We start from the raw sequence: 15,539 nt of genomic DNA on the forward strand, positions 1-15,539 counted from the left end.
TAAAGAAAGAAACACTGTGAGTGGCGCTCCCAGCCCTTGACAGGCTGGCACAGGAAAAACAATCCAGGTAACTACATATTCCTGACCCTGGGGGTAACCTGAGTGCTGGGGCCTCTGGGGTCTTTCCCTGGTCTGAAGTGACCGTGTTTCCTGGGCCAGGCTGTTGCCCAAGAGCCAGGTTCTGAGGCTCTTGGTTATGTTTTCCCTGGTTTTCCTCTGTTTTCTGATTGGACAGCTCTGAGAAACAACTTGGATTCAGAGCCAAAAAATACTGTACTTGTGTCCACAGGCATACATGGAAAGGAAAGCTGCCTTTTACCTGCTCGGTAAACAGAAGCTGCTGCTCCCCTGCCTGTAGGAATAACACTAAATGCCTCCACTGAAGCTATGGTATACATTAATCCAATCCATAAGCTTATTCACAGGCTCTAAAATCAGAAGCAGAGACACTTAATCTGTTGATTTGCCCTAACGCTGAGAGGCTTCAGAAGAGATTGGCTTCCACTGCCGCTGTACTAGCTGTAACTAGCTAGTATGTGGTACGTAACTCGGACACCAAACGCAGTTCTCCTTGCTCCTTTGCCAGGTAAATCATAGGGCAAAATGCACCTACAGAAACGTTCCTTCCTAAGCGCGCCGTCCGGCACCTGCCATCGCTCCCGGTGCCGGGGCAAGCTGTAAATCCAGCCGGGGCTCAACGCCGCCGTGACCCGCTGCCGGGGGCGGGGCGCCCCCTGCCCCGCACGCCCCGCCCCGCCGCCCGCTCCCGGCGCCGCGGGGCGGGGCCGCTCCCGCACCACTTAAGCGCCGCGGGCGGCGCTGCGCCGCGGCCGGGCCGGCCATGGAGGCGGTGCGGGAGTACGTGGGCTCGCTGGCGCGGTGAGTGCGGGGGGGCGGCGGGGCCGGGGAAGAGCCGGCTCCGGCTGTTCAGGAGCGAAGGGCGCTTTCCAGGCTGGGCGTGAGGGCTGGTCGCGGGAGGGTGGGGGTAAACCTGATGGACGCGGGGTGGGAGAGGCGGGCGGGCAGCTCTCGCAGCCTTCCGAGCCCCGCACGAAGGGCTGCCGAGGGACGCGCAAGCAGAAGCGTTGCGGTTTGAGCTCCTTTCCCCGGTGCGGTTGCTGGGATGCGTTCACCTCTCGGCAGGTGTGCGCAAAGAGCCTGAGCGTCAGGTGCGGAGCCTCGGTGTAGTTGGTATTGTCACTTGTACTCGGTGGCAGCGGGCACCGCGTGCTAACCACATCCATAGAAGTACAGTTCTGTACGCCGTTCAAAAATGAATCTACTTCTAGCTGCAGTTCTGGTATCTCTGCAGCTAATGTTTTAGCGGGGAAACCGAGTCTGCAGCCTGGTCAGACCCTGTCTGACTAATTTCTGACTCCTTTTTTTTTTGCTTTGCTGTTACTGCTGTTGTCATTTGCCTGTGAACTCTAACCTCAAAACCAAACCGTGCCATATTCTGAAGCCACTCGTGGTTGTGCAACATTGATTTTTCTGAGTGAGGCTGAAGATAGTTGCACCACATTTTTAGGCAAACATATGAGGCATACTGCAAACAAAGATAGAGTGAAATGTATGTACAGGGCTCAAGGGAGGCTTTTAATACCTGGATTCAACAACAACAAAAAAATTCTCTCCCACCAGCTGTGAAAATATGCTGAATGGCTAGGGCAGTGTCTGCGCATCCCTGTAGCAATATTGTAGTTATACCAAACTGGACAACACACTAGAGTTTGAAGATATTTGCTCTCTCAATTATAAACATTTTTGCATTTTCCACTGACATAGCATCCTTCACTCTTCTAGGGAAGAGTTATGAATTGACTCTTTTGGCTTCAAAGAATAGTAAAACAGGAGTGGAGTTGTCTCTATCTAACATGTCACTCAACTTTCTAATAAAGCTGACTGTACCTCAGTATGTTCCTTTCCACCACTTATTTCCTGACTTTGATAGTCTTTTAATAGGAAGTTCTTTTTGGTAACTCCAATCTATCAGAGGATTTCCCTGCATCATGAATTGGCTTGACTGGTTTCTGAGGACAACTGCAGCAAAAAGGGATCTTTCTAGGAGCCCTGAATGTAGGCTGTCCTGTTTGAGTCTGTGGCATTTGAGGGGGAATAAAGGAAAAACAAGCTTTCAGCAATAGCATCAGAAACTGAAGGGTTTATACTCTGTTTACCTGGCTTTTTTTAATCACACTGGCTTTTGTTTCCTAGTAAGTCTCATTAACTGAAACCTCAACCTGCACTGGAGCCCAGACTTGCTTCATAAACAGACTTGGTTTAAAGATTATATTGATTAGTTTTATTGACATGTAGGTGAAATGGCATCAATGTTAAATAACTGTTAAATGAGACTTTGGCTTCTGTTAAGTGACTGTCTGGTGGAGCTAATGGAAGTCCTGTTTTATTATTCTTTTTGGGTTTGGGTTTTTTTTCTGACTTTTTACATCTGATAGAGCTGTGTAGCAGTGTGAGGTGATTGATCTTTAATCACCTTTAAATTTCTTTAATTTTCTTCAGAAAATGCTGCTCAGAGCTGCAAAACATGGCTTGTATAGTTGGCTGTGCTAATGCTGGAGGTGAACTGTGTTGGCTCAGGTCCTGCCCATGAGTTGTACACCTAACGCTGTGTATCAGGATGTATGTTTTGGCTTTTTTTTCTTATGCTTTGTGTTTTGTGAATGACAACTCGGCTTAAGGAATGGGAAAGAAAACTGTTCAACAGGACTGGCTTTTATTGTCCTCACAAAAAAAAAAAATTGTCTTGGCAGTACTGTCACATATACCACTTAAGTAGCTATTCTATGTGCTAGTTTTCAAGTGTGCGAGAGGGAACAGCAGGTAACTAGCTCTGAAAACATTGTCTCTTGAATCCTGAGTGTTGTGATTTCTAACATCAGAGTGCCCTGTGAAGAGGAGTCACCAGCCCCAAGGTAGATGAGCAGGCTTTGTATCTAAGGAAAAGACTTGAGTGATTCACAACGGGACCTGCCCACAGACCAGTGGGGTAATTGGGAGACTTAAGTCAGTGAAGAGATTAACAAACATGCCCTGTCCTAGTATGCCTTCCTTTTGTGAAGCTTCAATATCTTTGTCAGTGCTACTCTGTCACCTTGTCTTCCTCCCTGGTCTTTGCCCTTCTCCAGGAGGAAAGTGCTTGTTAGCCCTTTAATTTGAAACAGTGCCTGTGTCCTGAAAACCATACTGACTGTTCATCATTGCCAGCTTTGTTACAAGAAGGACAGACTTCCGCCAGCTGTATGTATATATATGCAAACTGTTGAAAGCCTGGAACCTAATGGTTAGACAGTACTACCAAGAAAGTAGTAGCTTGAGCTAGAATAAAACTGTTGAACATCCCCCTCCTTTAAAAAAATAAAAGGTCTGATAATGCTGAGGAGTTTCCGAAGAAGGTAGACTTTGGTGTACAGAGGAAAGGCAATAGCTCAAAGCCCTGTAGAAAGGCAGTTCAGATAGAGTTTCAGCAATTAATTTATTTCCTGCTTTCAATCTGACCAGTCACAAAAATGACTTTCTGTGCATCCCAAGAATATGCCTAAAGACCAGAGAAGAGGATTGGAAAAAATAGTTATTCTCCCTAGTTAATGTGGACTTGCACAAAAGGTGTGACTGGGATGTTATTAGTTGAGTAACTTTATACCATTTCATCATTATTCTAGGAATCCCTGTATTCTTTCTCTGGCTGCAGAAAGAAACTGCCATTTCACTCCCTCCCCGTGAAAGTCTCCGAGAGTAGACTTTACTACATAAAGTTGACCTTTTATACCTATTTGGGAGAACAAAATGGGGGTGCATCCCTTTCCCACCCCCTGTGCCATTTGGTATTAAGGAGCAAAAGGTATACAGGTGGTAAAGTCCAGGAGTGTGGGAGACAAAATATTGCCTCCCTTTTTAAAAGACTTCTTGGAGATCAATCCTTTCCAGGTGTTGTGTGGAGGGTGATTTTTGGCAAGCTGGCTATTGAATTAACCAATGTAATGTGGCAGCAAAAAGCTGTTGCTAGGTGTAGATGGGAGCAGGTCTGTACCTTGGTGTGGGAGTAGGCAATTACCAGTACTACGCACTCAGTTTACCTAAAGGAACCTAAACAGTCACTATTAAAAGATGTGATTGCCTAGGAAAACTTCAAACACTTTTAGAAAGTGGTTTAAATTCTTCCAGCCTCTCTGGTGGCCTGCTCCAACACAATGCATTTATGAACTTTGATCTTAATTTTCATTTCATTTAACTACTTTTGGTACATTAGGGCACAAACAAGTCTTATTTTGTGATTTTTTTTCAAAACTGGTTGAAGCTTCATAGGCTGTAGATACTATTTAAAAGATAAACAACTTGGCTGTTTGAAAGTCAAGCATAACTGTATCAAAAAGCTCTGCTTGTGTTCTGATGCAAGGTGGTTTGAATTTGGGTAATATGTTCAGTTTCCTAAAGCAAACTCATTTCAACTAGCTGAAAGTAGTCTTGTGTGTTATCTCATTGAGTGCTTCTCTTGCAGGTAAAGAGAATGACCTAAGTGGCTGAATGCAGCAAGAGCTGCTGCCTTTCTAATTCAGTGTTAAAACCTGTCAGCCTCACTGTAACCATGACCTTGACATCAGTTGAGCTAGGGGTAGCCCACATCTGCTTGAAACGTTCTTAATTTTAGAAGTGTTTTCAAATGTCACTAGCAAAAGGAAGTTTAGAGACATGCCTGTAGGGCTATGTAGTATTTAGCTTTGAAAGCGAGTTCCATGAGTCTAATGTGACCTGTGAATTACTTGTATAACGTGCTTACATCAATGAACTCAACAGTCCTGCTTCTCACAGTACTTGACATGACTATTTTTATAACTATGCTGAATTTTTATTTGTTGTAGATCTTTGGTATCCATGGGAGCATCTGTGGGAGCAGTAACAAAACAGACCCTGTTCCCTTCTCTCATGCCTGCAGGGCGACCCTTCCGTGTATCAAATGCCTCCAGAAGCAGCCGGAAAGGAATTGTTGCAAGCAGTCTACAAGAGCTCATCAGCAAGGTATAGCAAACATTCCTACTCTGGATGAAACTTATAGTGAAGTACGGTATCCCAGAAAGGCAACACACAGACTCTTGTTCTTCTAAAAATCATTACTTGGGAAGTTCAGGAGGATGTCAGATAAGCCAGTCTTAATATGAAATGATGGCCCTTTTTTGAATGCTAAAGTCTACTGGTTTTTTGCAGACTTTAGATGCCTTCCTTATATCTGCTGGGATAGTTACTCTGGTTCTGGAGGAAGATGGCACAGTTGTGGACACAGAGGAGTTCTTCAAGTCCCTGGATGATAATACACACTTCATGGTTCTAGAAAAAGGACAGAAATGGACCCAAGTAAGTGTTGACTACCTCTCTCTCACTTAGATAGAAGTGAATGGAAGAATGCCTGTGGCCGCTGTAATTGTTGGAAAGAGGGAAGAGGAAAAAAACTTCCCTTGAAGAAGGCAAGGTATCAACTCCTTGCTAAGCTTTCCTGGAGGACAAATCAAGTTCTTCTTTTTTTTATTGTCCCTTGCTTGGACGTAGAACTATTTGCAAAAATCTGCCAAGAATTGAAATGAAACATTACAATGGAAAAACAAGGAAAATCCCCTGCTTTTGGAGAGCTTCAGAAATAACGTTGGTTTTGAGCCTTTTTGTAACATAAAGAAAATAAGGACTTTGACTGCGTGAAGTAAAAAACGCGATGTCTTTTAAAGATTAGCTTTTGGGGGGGGAAATACCAAAATTAAGTCATGTAAAACAAGTTTTGCCTTGTGAATGCAGTAATCGTTTAGTGAAGGTTAGAAAAATGCCTGTGTTTAATCTTGGAAACAGCTGAAAGATGTCATTAAAACCTGATGTTAATCTACATGCTTCAAGATATTTTTAAGAACCATTAAGGCTGGCTAGCTTTAGCCTTCTGATTGTATCAACTTAGTGTTCAATTTGTGGTTCTGGGGGGGGAATAGCCATCTATTAATGTTAATAAGATAGTCAAATTCCTAATTGTCTTTCCATAGGATAGTTGTTTCTAGAAAGCTAGCATTAAAATTTCTTCTACCAGGTGCAGAGCTAGCTGAGGAGCTGTAAGCAGGTCTACCATTTTTCTGTTTGTACACAGATGGCTCAATTGTGTGGCCCTGTTCTCACAGTTTCCTGCTGTGGTGTGGGCAGTTTGCATATTTTTCCCCAAGATACCTCACTGGTTTATCAACCTGCTGCATCTGGGCCATGAGCTCCAAAACCAGAATAAAAGTTGCAGCCAGAGTATGACTCCACGTTGCTCCTTTCCTCTCTGCCCTGTGTCCTGTCTGACATGGCAGCAGAACAAGCTTGAGCGTTGCCCCCTCTTCAGGTTGTGCTGGATGACAGCAGGACGACTGCTGCAGCTTCACAAATCATCTGAAGTTGTAGCACAAGCGCTATCATGCTTTATCCAAATATTCTGGGTGCTAGTGCGGGTGGGTGGGATGGGAGGGACATGACACACACGCTACCAAGAATGCCAGCTACTTGTACATATCCAAAACTGTTGTTGATAGGGGGCCCTTTTGCTGGAGCTCAGAGGCTATCAAAGTAAAACAGGCATAAAATTGCTGGCTAATGATATACTACAGTGTTTAACTTGGTCTGACTTATCATGGCACTGTCTGAGTGCTGGGGTGACAAGTACAAAAAGTCTTACACAACTTTATTGCTTCATTTAGCATGCAAAAAACAGCTTGGCAGCTGCCAAGTGGTTAACCTTGAGCACAACATGCTGAGCAGACAGAGTATCCCATCTACCCACTAGATGTCTCTATAAATATGGTTTGTCTTTACCATTTTCTTGAAGCAAGTGATCCTGAAAGCCTCACTGTCAGCCCTGAAGCAGACAAGTGCTGCTTTCAATAAAGGAGGCTTGGATTTAAGGTGGAAGATGACTTTCCATGTTCCTCTTCCTTTGCTTTTTCTCTTAAACTCAGTATTAAACCCCAGGCCTAATCAGTAGTGGTTCCCTCCCCATCTTACTAATTTAGTAGGAAGAAAGAGAAATGTTAAGAGCCAGGATTTGAAGTCTGGACCTGACTTTTCACAGGTGTCATTTTTGCAGCTGTCTCTAAAGAGTTCTCATCAGTATTGTATTCCTTTGTAAGCAGAGGAACCTAATGTCATCCTAGTTGTTTGGTGGCCCGTTTCAGTACAGATTAACTGTGCTACGTGAGCTGGCAACTGGAACATACCAGGATACTTAAATGGCAGGAACACATTACCTGTGGCTTCAGTATATCTGAAGAAAGAACTCAGGAAAGAAATATTCAGGAGGTGCTATGTCACTCTAGAACTTCTGTGTCTGTTTGGAATAGCCTCAGAAGCCTGGTCAAGACTTGAACAAAATTATATAAACTGTACACTTTTTTTTCCTCTGTGCTAATGCTCTTTAATTTTGGTTTAGAATTGATCAAGAGCTAGCCCCAAGACTGGAATAAGCAAGCTCTTTCTAAAGAGCTGCGGTGTTAATGATTGTTTCACTTAATTTCACTTTGGTTCATGGTAAAAACTGTCATTCCCTCTTTTAAAATTAGACAAGAAATGGAGTTGCTGCTGTGAGACAAAAGAAGAAAATGGGAGTAGCTAACATCACGTTTGATCTGTACAAGCTGAACCCTAAGGATTTTATTGGCTGCTTAAACATCAAGGCAACCTTTTACGAGATTTACTCTGTCTCATATGATATCAAATGTATGGGAGCAAAAAGCATATTGCGGTAAGTTTCCACTACGGATCAGGTGTATGCATTAATATAAAATCTGTGTTTGCTTATTGCTTCTGTGAAGCAGGTGTATTTATAAACTTGGTATTTTTACTAATTCTTACATACTGGCTAATATGCTGAATCTTCCTTTGTAAGGTGTGGATAGCTGATTTGTAAAAAACTTACCATAGCTTTTTATGGTGGAATCTTAAATTTTCTCCAAGGCAAAAATCTTGTCAGATTGTGTTTACTGCAGAGGTTTAGGTACAGTCTTTGTTTTCCTGAGAGAATTTCCCCAGATTTCTCTGACTCATTTGAAGAATGCAGGAAACTGAGGAAGAAGCATTGGACTCTTTGAAGGGGGGACTTCAAAGGGATGAAATGAAAGGAATTTGAGATCTAATGCCAAGAGATCTTAAAGCTTGCTCAGGCTTTTCAATACCTGGCTGCCAAATTCACCACCTGAGCTACATGGAAGCAAAGGAAAATGGAAGAGAGATGACATACTCTAATGTCTTAATGTGAATTTGTTGTCTGTAGTAAGACTGATGTCACTGTTTCAAGCTAGCTGTTCTCTAAGCAAACTAACAGAGCCTATCAAGGCCCACTGTCTCGTGCAGGACTAATCTGTGGTGCGTTGTGAGTTTGATAGAACTGGCTGTTGGGAAATGCTGTGTTATGCAGGGGCAGAATAATACCTGTCCCTTCCACTGCTTTCAACAGTGTGTTGAAAGTCTGTGCCTTGTCAAAGCCAGCTGTGTCCTACCCTGGTTGAAGAAAACTTGTAAGTTCAAACACCTTCCCAAAGGTGCCATATGTTGACAAGTGTTTAAGCTGCAGCCCTGAATTTCTCTCTCCGACCTTCCAAATTCTAGTTGAGACACAACAGTGTAGTGTTGCTGCATCTTAATACTTGAGGAACAGATAGATCTGCCTGTACAGAACGAACAGATGTACATGCCAAAAGTGAGGCTTTCACTTCCTCTGAGCAACTTGTAGTCTTTAGTTTGAAGTCTTCAAATAGTCCCTTGTCTCATGATGGAGGTATTAAGTATTGTAATGCTAATCTTGTTCCCTGTCTTTTGGCCTGACTGACCTCTTCCACTCTGCTTAGGTGGTCCCTTGCTTAATCTTTCAGGCTACAGCTGGTGTGATCATAAATGAGACTCGTGCTGCAGTGATTATCCAGCTATATACTATGCCTTCCTGTACCAATGACTTCCTTAGCCTTTCTTCAAAGCAAAGGTTTACCCTTGAACAGCTGCACTGATCTAGTTCCTATGTTTGTCAGGTCTCTTGGGCCAGAACAAATTTTGATTTCTGGCTATCTACTATGGAGATGAGTATCAGCACTGTAACTTGCACTGCTAAGGAGAGTTTGAAGTGACAGTTCTGTCTCCCTGCCAACACAGGGCAGCTGGTGAGAAGGAAGTGGTGCTGGCAAACAGCTGAAGTAGCTGTGGAGTTCTTTTGGAAGCACTGTTATGTTAGAGTTGAGCTGTAAGAGAAGTGCCAGGGTCAGGTTGGGAAAATAGCTAGGAAAGAACAGGGGTGACAGAAGAGATAACCTTGGGTACTCTTGAACACAACAGTGAGGTGGCCTGTCTCAACTTGCTGTTGAAACTGGAGACAATGTTAGGTTCTTGTAGTCCCTCTGCTAATGAGTTCCACATTAACTCTGCCCTCTCCCTGAGCCTGCTTGCAGAGTGTGAAGGGAAGGGACTGTAAAACACTGCAGTTGTTCATTGGTGGGAGGGGCTCAAAGCTTGCCAGATCCTGGTTAGTGTATTTCCCCTAATGGTTTCTCCCTGTAGTGTCCAACTGAAGGATTGAATGTCCAGTTCAACAAATAACTTGCTCCATGGCTTAAGTAACAACTGCTCTGGTGTGCAAGTGACACACTGCAGCTGTTCAAAAGCTGGGTACCAGGTGCAGCTTTCCTTACAACTGTAAAGCTCTTTGGCCTGTGCTATCTGGTGGAGGAAAGGACATACTGAAATGGCACGTGTGGGAAGCACAAATAAGGGTACAGTGCTTTTCAAAGGCTTCCCAGGCTCTGAGTACAAGGTGTTCTGCTCTTTTGAAGCATCAGATTTTGACTGCAAACCTTCTTTCATCACGGGGGGTGTAATTAATGTTTAAGAAGAAGACTTTGCCTTCTCTGTTAGAGCTCAAAGGAGAAGTAAGTAGTAGCAGAGGGTTCACAGCTGCATGTTTTCTCAGACAAGAATTAAGATTATCTTCCCCCTTTTTTTGCAGAAGAGGAATGCTGGTGTGATTCCTGCATCTTCAGGAACTGTTCCCTTTCCACTTTTGGAATGGTTCCAGTTCTTGTGCCACTTCCCCAAAGTCTCAGCTTCATACTTGTGAGGGCCCACTTAACTTCTGGGGGATGAGGCTTGAATATATAGCTCTTGGTACTGATGTCCCTGTTGTTTCTTGGGGAATGGGAGGAAGACACAGCTATAAGTTGAATAAATGACCATTCAAATACAATGATCTCTTTTCCTCTACAGTCCTGCAGTGATCTGCAGCTTATATGGTAGACCTCTGATGTAAGAACCTGATCTTAGTTTATGGATCTGTACTGATTCTTACATGGCATTATGTATTTGAATGCTGGTACTTACTAAATCTTTAAAAAAATAGAATAGCTGTGAACTGAGAATTCTTAAGGCTTGCAGCTTGGACAGCATTAATTTGCCTGGCTTCACTTGTTTTGCTGCTGGGCATCCACTGTAATGTGATTGCTCAGCTTCAGATCTAATCAACTTTGATCTGTAGCTTGGGGATGCTGGCAGTGTTATATTAGTAAATGGCCTAAAAGTGAAACATGAGGTGGATTCATGCTGCAGGAATGCTGCTGGGCTGTCAGGTAAAGTTGTCTTCAGTGGTGCTCTAGTAGTTTGAGTGATGTCTTTGCAGAAGGCCTGTAAATGGCTAACAAGATGACAGCCTGCTCTGTTAAATGTGTTTTCTGATTCTGCCAACATGTCAATGGTTTTCATCAGTGGCCACAAGTATTTTTTTCTAATGATGGTACAAAAATTGCTAGCTTCTGAGAAGTGAGAAGGAATGAGAGTTTTAAATATATCTACCTAATTCATCCTAAAGGTGATGTGGGTGGGGAGAAAGGGGTAATGTCATCCTGATAGTGATTTTGGTTTGGTTTTTTTTATTCCTAGGAAGATGCTTCAGCTGATGTCCCATGCAGCACAAATAACTGGACAGTTTCTTCTCTATACTGGAACATATATGTTGCAGTTGATGGGTGAATATGATGAAGATGGTGCATGTACAACAACATCAAGGCGGCAGTAGTGAGCACAGCTGCACTTCTGATACCGGATCCTTTTGCTTAGACATTTTCTTGCCCAGTTTTGATTGTAATGATGTTATAGTAGGGGGATGTCCACTGATGTGAACTAACATTTTTCCCATTTGGGAATGCTTGTAGGCCTTAGTCATAAAATAAGTATTGGGTGTTCACAGGCTCTTAACACAGCAAAAGGATGGGTGCCTAATGTCTGAGAATTTGGCAGAAGGAGAGAGGGCAGGTTTTTGCCCCAGCAACACCAAATGGAGACTAAGTATACTTAGAAACTTGCATGCTTTGTAACCAGTGGAATATTTCTTGCATTGATCAAAACATAGTTTGATTGGGGTGTTTTTCATGGCTGTCTACTTGCCTTCTGAATGGACTGGGCTGTAAGGTGGAGGCACTGTGGGCTTTTTGTTTTAATCCTTAACAGTGCTTGTATTGGTGCCCAACTGGTATTAGGGTACAGAAGGGTGAAGTGTACTTATTTACTCCTGCTAATAATAGAACTACACAATACAACTGAATCTTGGTTCAGTAACTGACTACTTTCATGAAGTCTGGTTGGAGAAAGTACAACTACTAAGCAGAAGATTAAAACTTAGCCTTGTTTCCCTTAAAACAACTAACAACATTTCATTATATCTCTATATTTTTCTTCAAATCTACAGAAAGTTCAGGTTAGTGTAGCTGATACCAGTTGAAGAACCTGATATATTTAATGGCTCTCATGTCCAGTTCTGCCTGAAATAATGAATAACTTGCCATAGTTTCATTAATATGGCTTACAAGCAACCTGCTGAAGCTTCCTTCAGGGATTAAACAATCACTTCTTGAGGTTTTTACTGTTCAGTCACAAGATGACACTACATCCCAAGTTGTACTTGAGGTACATGTAAGAGATGCTGGATTTTGATGCCCCTGTGTTCAGGGGAGAGCAGCAGGACACCAGCTAGTCTTGTGTGACATACATATGTTCTAAACCGGGTATCTGTGTTTTGATAGTCTCCCAAGACAAGCTATATTAAAGGGAAAAGTTTTTAATCTTTAGGTAGAATGGTCTGTAATGTTTTCTACAGTTTAGCAAACTGCTAGTGTGGCCAGCTTCCAGTAAACTTTGTTCAATAGGGTAGAAAACTGGAAAATGAGCAGTGTTAGGCATCTTGCATCAAAATACAAACTCCCATTGCTGAAGGGGAAAAAGCCCGGCTTTGATTGTTCCTAGGTGTGGCTTTTGAGGTTTCCATTTGTTTGCTCATGAAGAATTTTAGTAAGTTGTTAGTCTTGCTTAAGACTGAAAGCTGTTAAGGAGATGGCAGATACAGGTAAATGTGTCTGACCTGACAGCAGGTGTCACCTAGGAGGAAAAGCTCTGGTGCCAGTGAACAAGTGGGGCAGGCGAAGAAAGTAATGGGAATGAAAGGGAAAGAGCAGTGTGGACCTCACAGTGCTTACCATGCCTTTCCTGAGATGGGAATCCATTAGCTATGTGCATCAACTGCGCTGATCAGTTGGAGGAAAACCTAATCTGCTGAAAGAGAAACAGGTAGACTGAAAAGACCAAGTGTTATGGTCAGTGGGAGTTATTCTGATCTGTCGGTGGTCTGTTCACTTCAAATGTCACTAGTATGTGGCAATGTTGTTTTTGTTTTTATCTGCAAATTTTACCTTCATGTGCTTATTTTTACCTTCTCTTTGTGGATGTGACTTAGCCAGCTGGTGTTGTATTTTTCAAATCACTCTTGTGATGAAAAGCAGCCCAAATCCCAGTGTTAAAGGGACTGATGGACACAAATTCAGTAGGTCTCTGCCTGTCTCTTCAGTAATGGTATTAAAAATAAGTAGACAGCTAAGAAAACCCTTAGATATTTTTTTTTCCTGATTTCTGTTGTTTCCCATCTACTTCTGAGTGTTTGCTGGAGAAGGTGGGAGGGCACACTGCCTGAGACAAGGGGAGGACTGGTTCTTTCCTAATTTCTCACAGGAAAGAATGCCTGTAGCTTGCAGAACTGTCAGGTTTCCTTCAGAAGAAAAACTATTTTGTGAGTAGTGAGAGAGTTTATATTAAAATGGAAGGTTTATACTTCATCTGTATTGTTCTTGACACCTTACACACATGCCTCTATTTTTGCCATGATAACTGTAGGCCAAAGTCTTTCTGCCCCTATCAAGAAATTGCATTTAACTGTTGCAGTGCAAGGAGTTTGTCATTAATTCTTTCAGTTTTTAATGACTACTTATTCTGTTAAAACAAACCCACCTCATGAAAGCAACTCCATGTAATGGTCCTAAAAATATTTATGTTGCTAACATTAAAAAACCTCAACAAACAACTTGCATAGTTCAGTATTACTTTGTGTGAATTGTCTCTTCAACATCTATAATATAAAAGCTTTTGCAAGTCTTAACTATGCAGATCTCAAATTCCAGCCTTTTATAGCCGGGGCGATTGTTACAGAACTAACATTCCGTGGTTTCCAGTGGTCCTATCAGAGAAACTGGTGTGATCTAAAATGCTAGCTTGGTATGAACTTGCAATGTTTTTAGGCAGCTTCTTTAACAGCTTAGCACTTGAGCTGCTGAAGGACATGTGAGGTGCAAGGTCTCTGCCTCAGAGCATCTCCCTCTAATTCAAAATGCAAACAGTGAAACAAAGTAACTCAGCTTTGATATTTTCTCAAAATGGGAGAAGTGTCTTGGAAGCTGTAAGTGTCAAATGTTTCATTGCTTCTGAATCGGGGCTTTGCCACAGGCTCAGTATTTGGGGGGGCGGTATTTGCTACTATACCAGCTTCATTCCAGAGATAAAGTTTTGGCTGTGGGTCAGACTAGTGGAGTTTGTCACTCTCGGAGTTGCAACCAGTTTGACTTTTTTTTTTTTACAGACTGCTTAGGAAGCATAGCTTTTACTTCAGCTGTATGTGGTACACAGAAAAGAACAACTTCAACATTATCTCTCTCATAAAATTATATAAAAGTAGCATACAATATCTAGCAAGACACAGGAAAAACTAAAAGCATAGGCTTTTAACTGCAGGTATGTAGAGAAGAAGCTAACTTTTCTAGTTGACATTTTCGGCTTTAATTTGTTTTTCAGTAAACTCTGTTAATCTGCACTTGTTACTGTTGCAGTCAGTTGGTAGCAGTGATTGCTTGAAGGTGTGAAACATGTTTACTGCCTCCTGGTTTGCAGTGGTGACCCTTTTTGCCTGTTGCTTTGCATCACTTACTAACAATGCACCAAGTCATACTCTCTAGTTACCAAAAAAGGAATTTTCACTGAAGTAGTCTCTTGTTGACTCAGGCACAGTTCATGCTTTGCAGGCAAAACAAAGTTGCTGTCTTTATGACTAGAATGAAGAATCTAGTAGCTTTTGTTTGCAATTTATCATTATTTCATTTCCTTCCTTTCATAAATCGACAAAGCTGTTGCTTTCTTGCACCTTCCTATTCTTTCAGGAGGAATAGAATTAAAGCTTTTCTGTACAGAGGGAGAGGAAAAGGCAGGGTCTGAATTCCTTAAACAATTTAGAATATGCCCTAGGAAACATCCTGAATACCTTCCCTACAGAGAAGGGAAGGGTAAAGAAAGGAAAATGGGACTTTGAGCTGAAAGTTTTTTTCAGTACAGTGAGTAGAGAAGTGTTAACAACTTAGGAAATATTTGTAAGTCTGAATATTAACTGTGAAGATAAAACTACATTTGATCACTTGTAACTGACTAGAATTATAACTCTAAATCATTTCAGCATGCTGCTTCCTGAGATAGGACTTGAACTAAAGGCACAAGCTTCCTTAAAAACAAAAAACTTTAAAACCAAAGTATATTTTTTACTTGATGCCTCAAGTTTTGCTGAAGGTATTAATGTGATTAACAGCTTCAGTTATGTATTAGTATCCTTGAGGGGTTTAGAGTTAATCACTTTCTCTACCTTACCTTGTGATATATGCAGTGAAGACATTTATATACATGAGGATTGCTGTTTTGCTAAGGGAAAAGATAGTATTTTACCACTTCACAATTTTCAAGATCAGTTGTTTAACTTGCTATGAAAATTGAAATGGGTGAGAATTGTCAGTGATGGCAATATTTTTCTGATGTGTGGTGCCAATTATAAGAAACACTGTCCATGAATGAATAAATAAAATCAAATAGTGGCTTTGGATGTTGTCTCTGTTAATTTCCTGAATAACTTATTCCTGAAATCATAGATGCTGATGGACCTATGGTCTGGCACAGACAGTTTCCAAATGCTGCACTGCAGCAGTGAAGTAACTGGATACTATTACATGGCTCTGAACTCTTAACTCTTTACTGCTGACTCAGTTTCTGGCCTCAGAGAAACCCTGCAAACTGTTTCCTTTCCTACAAAAGGAATGCTTTCCATCTTTTACCAAAATGGCAAAAGACTACAAACTACTGAGTACAGGAGAAAGAAGGCTTCAGCAACCTCTGGTTTTCACCAAATA

At 42.0% G+C, this 15,539-nt stretch overlaps 1 protein-coding gene across 1 annotated transcript; it reads left to right on the plus strand.

Annotated features, from left to right (window-relative positions):
* The first annotated feature begins 759 nt into the window (after positions 1-759).
* Positions 760-15,235, plus strand: CIDEA (cell death inducing DFFA like effector a). Its single transcript, XM_055800069.1, has 5 exons — positions 760-879; positions 4,878-5,034; positions 5,221-5,367; positions 7,581-7,762; positions 10,936-15,235. The coding sequence occupies exons 1-5, from the start codon at positions 842-844 to the stop codon at positions 11,069-11,071; spliced, it is 660 nt and encodes a 219-aa protein (XP_055656044.1). The 5' UTR covers positions 760-841; the 3' UTR covers positions 11,072-15,235.
* The last annotated feature ends 304 nt before the right edge of the window (positions 15,236-15,539 follow it).

Source organism: Falco peregrinus, chromosome 3 (genome assembly GCF_023634155.1).
Source record: "Falco peregrinus isolate bFalPer1 chromosome 3, bFalPer1.pri, whole genome shotgun sequence".
Lineage (NCBI taxonomy): Eukaryota > Metazoa > Chordata > Aves > Falconiformes > Falconidae > Falco > Falco peregrinus.

Coding starts and splice junctions, on each gene's coding strand:
- CIDEA (XM_055800069.1), top strand. CDS start 842: ATGGAGGCGGTGCGGGAGTACGTGGGCTCGCTGGCGCG. Junction 5,035..5,220: donor TACAAGAGCTCATCAGCAAG/GTATAGCAAACA, acceptor GGTTTTTTGCAG/ACTTTAGATGCCTTCCTTAT. Junction 7,763..10,935: donor GGAGCAAAAAGCATATTGCG/GTAAGTTTCCAC, acceptor TTTTATTCCTAG/GAAGATGCTTCAGCTGATGT.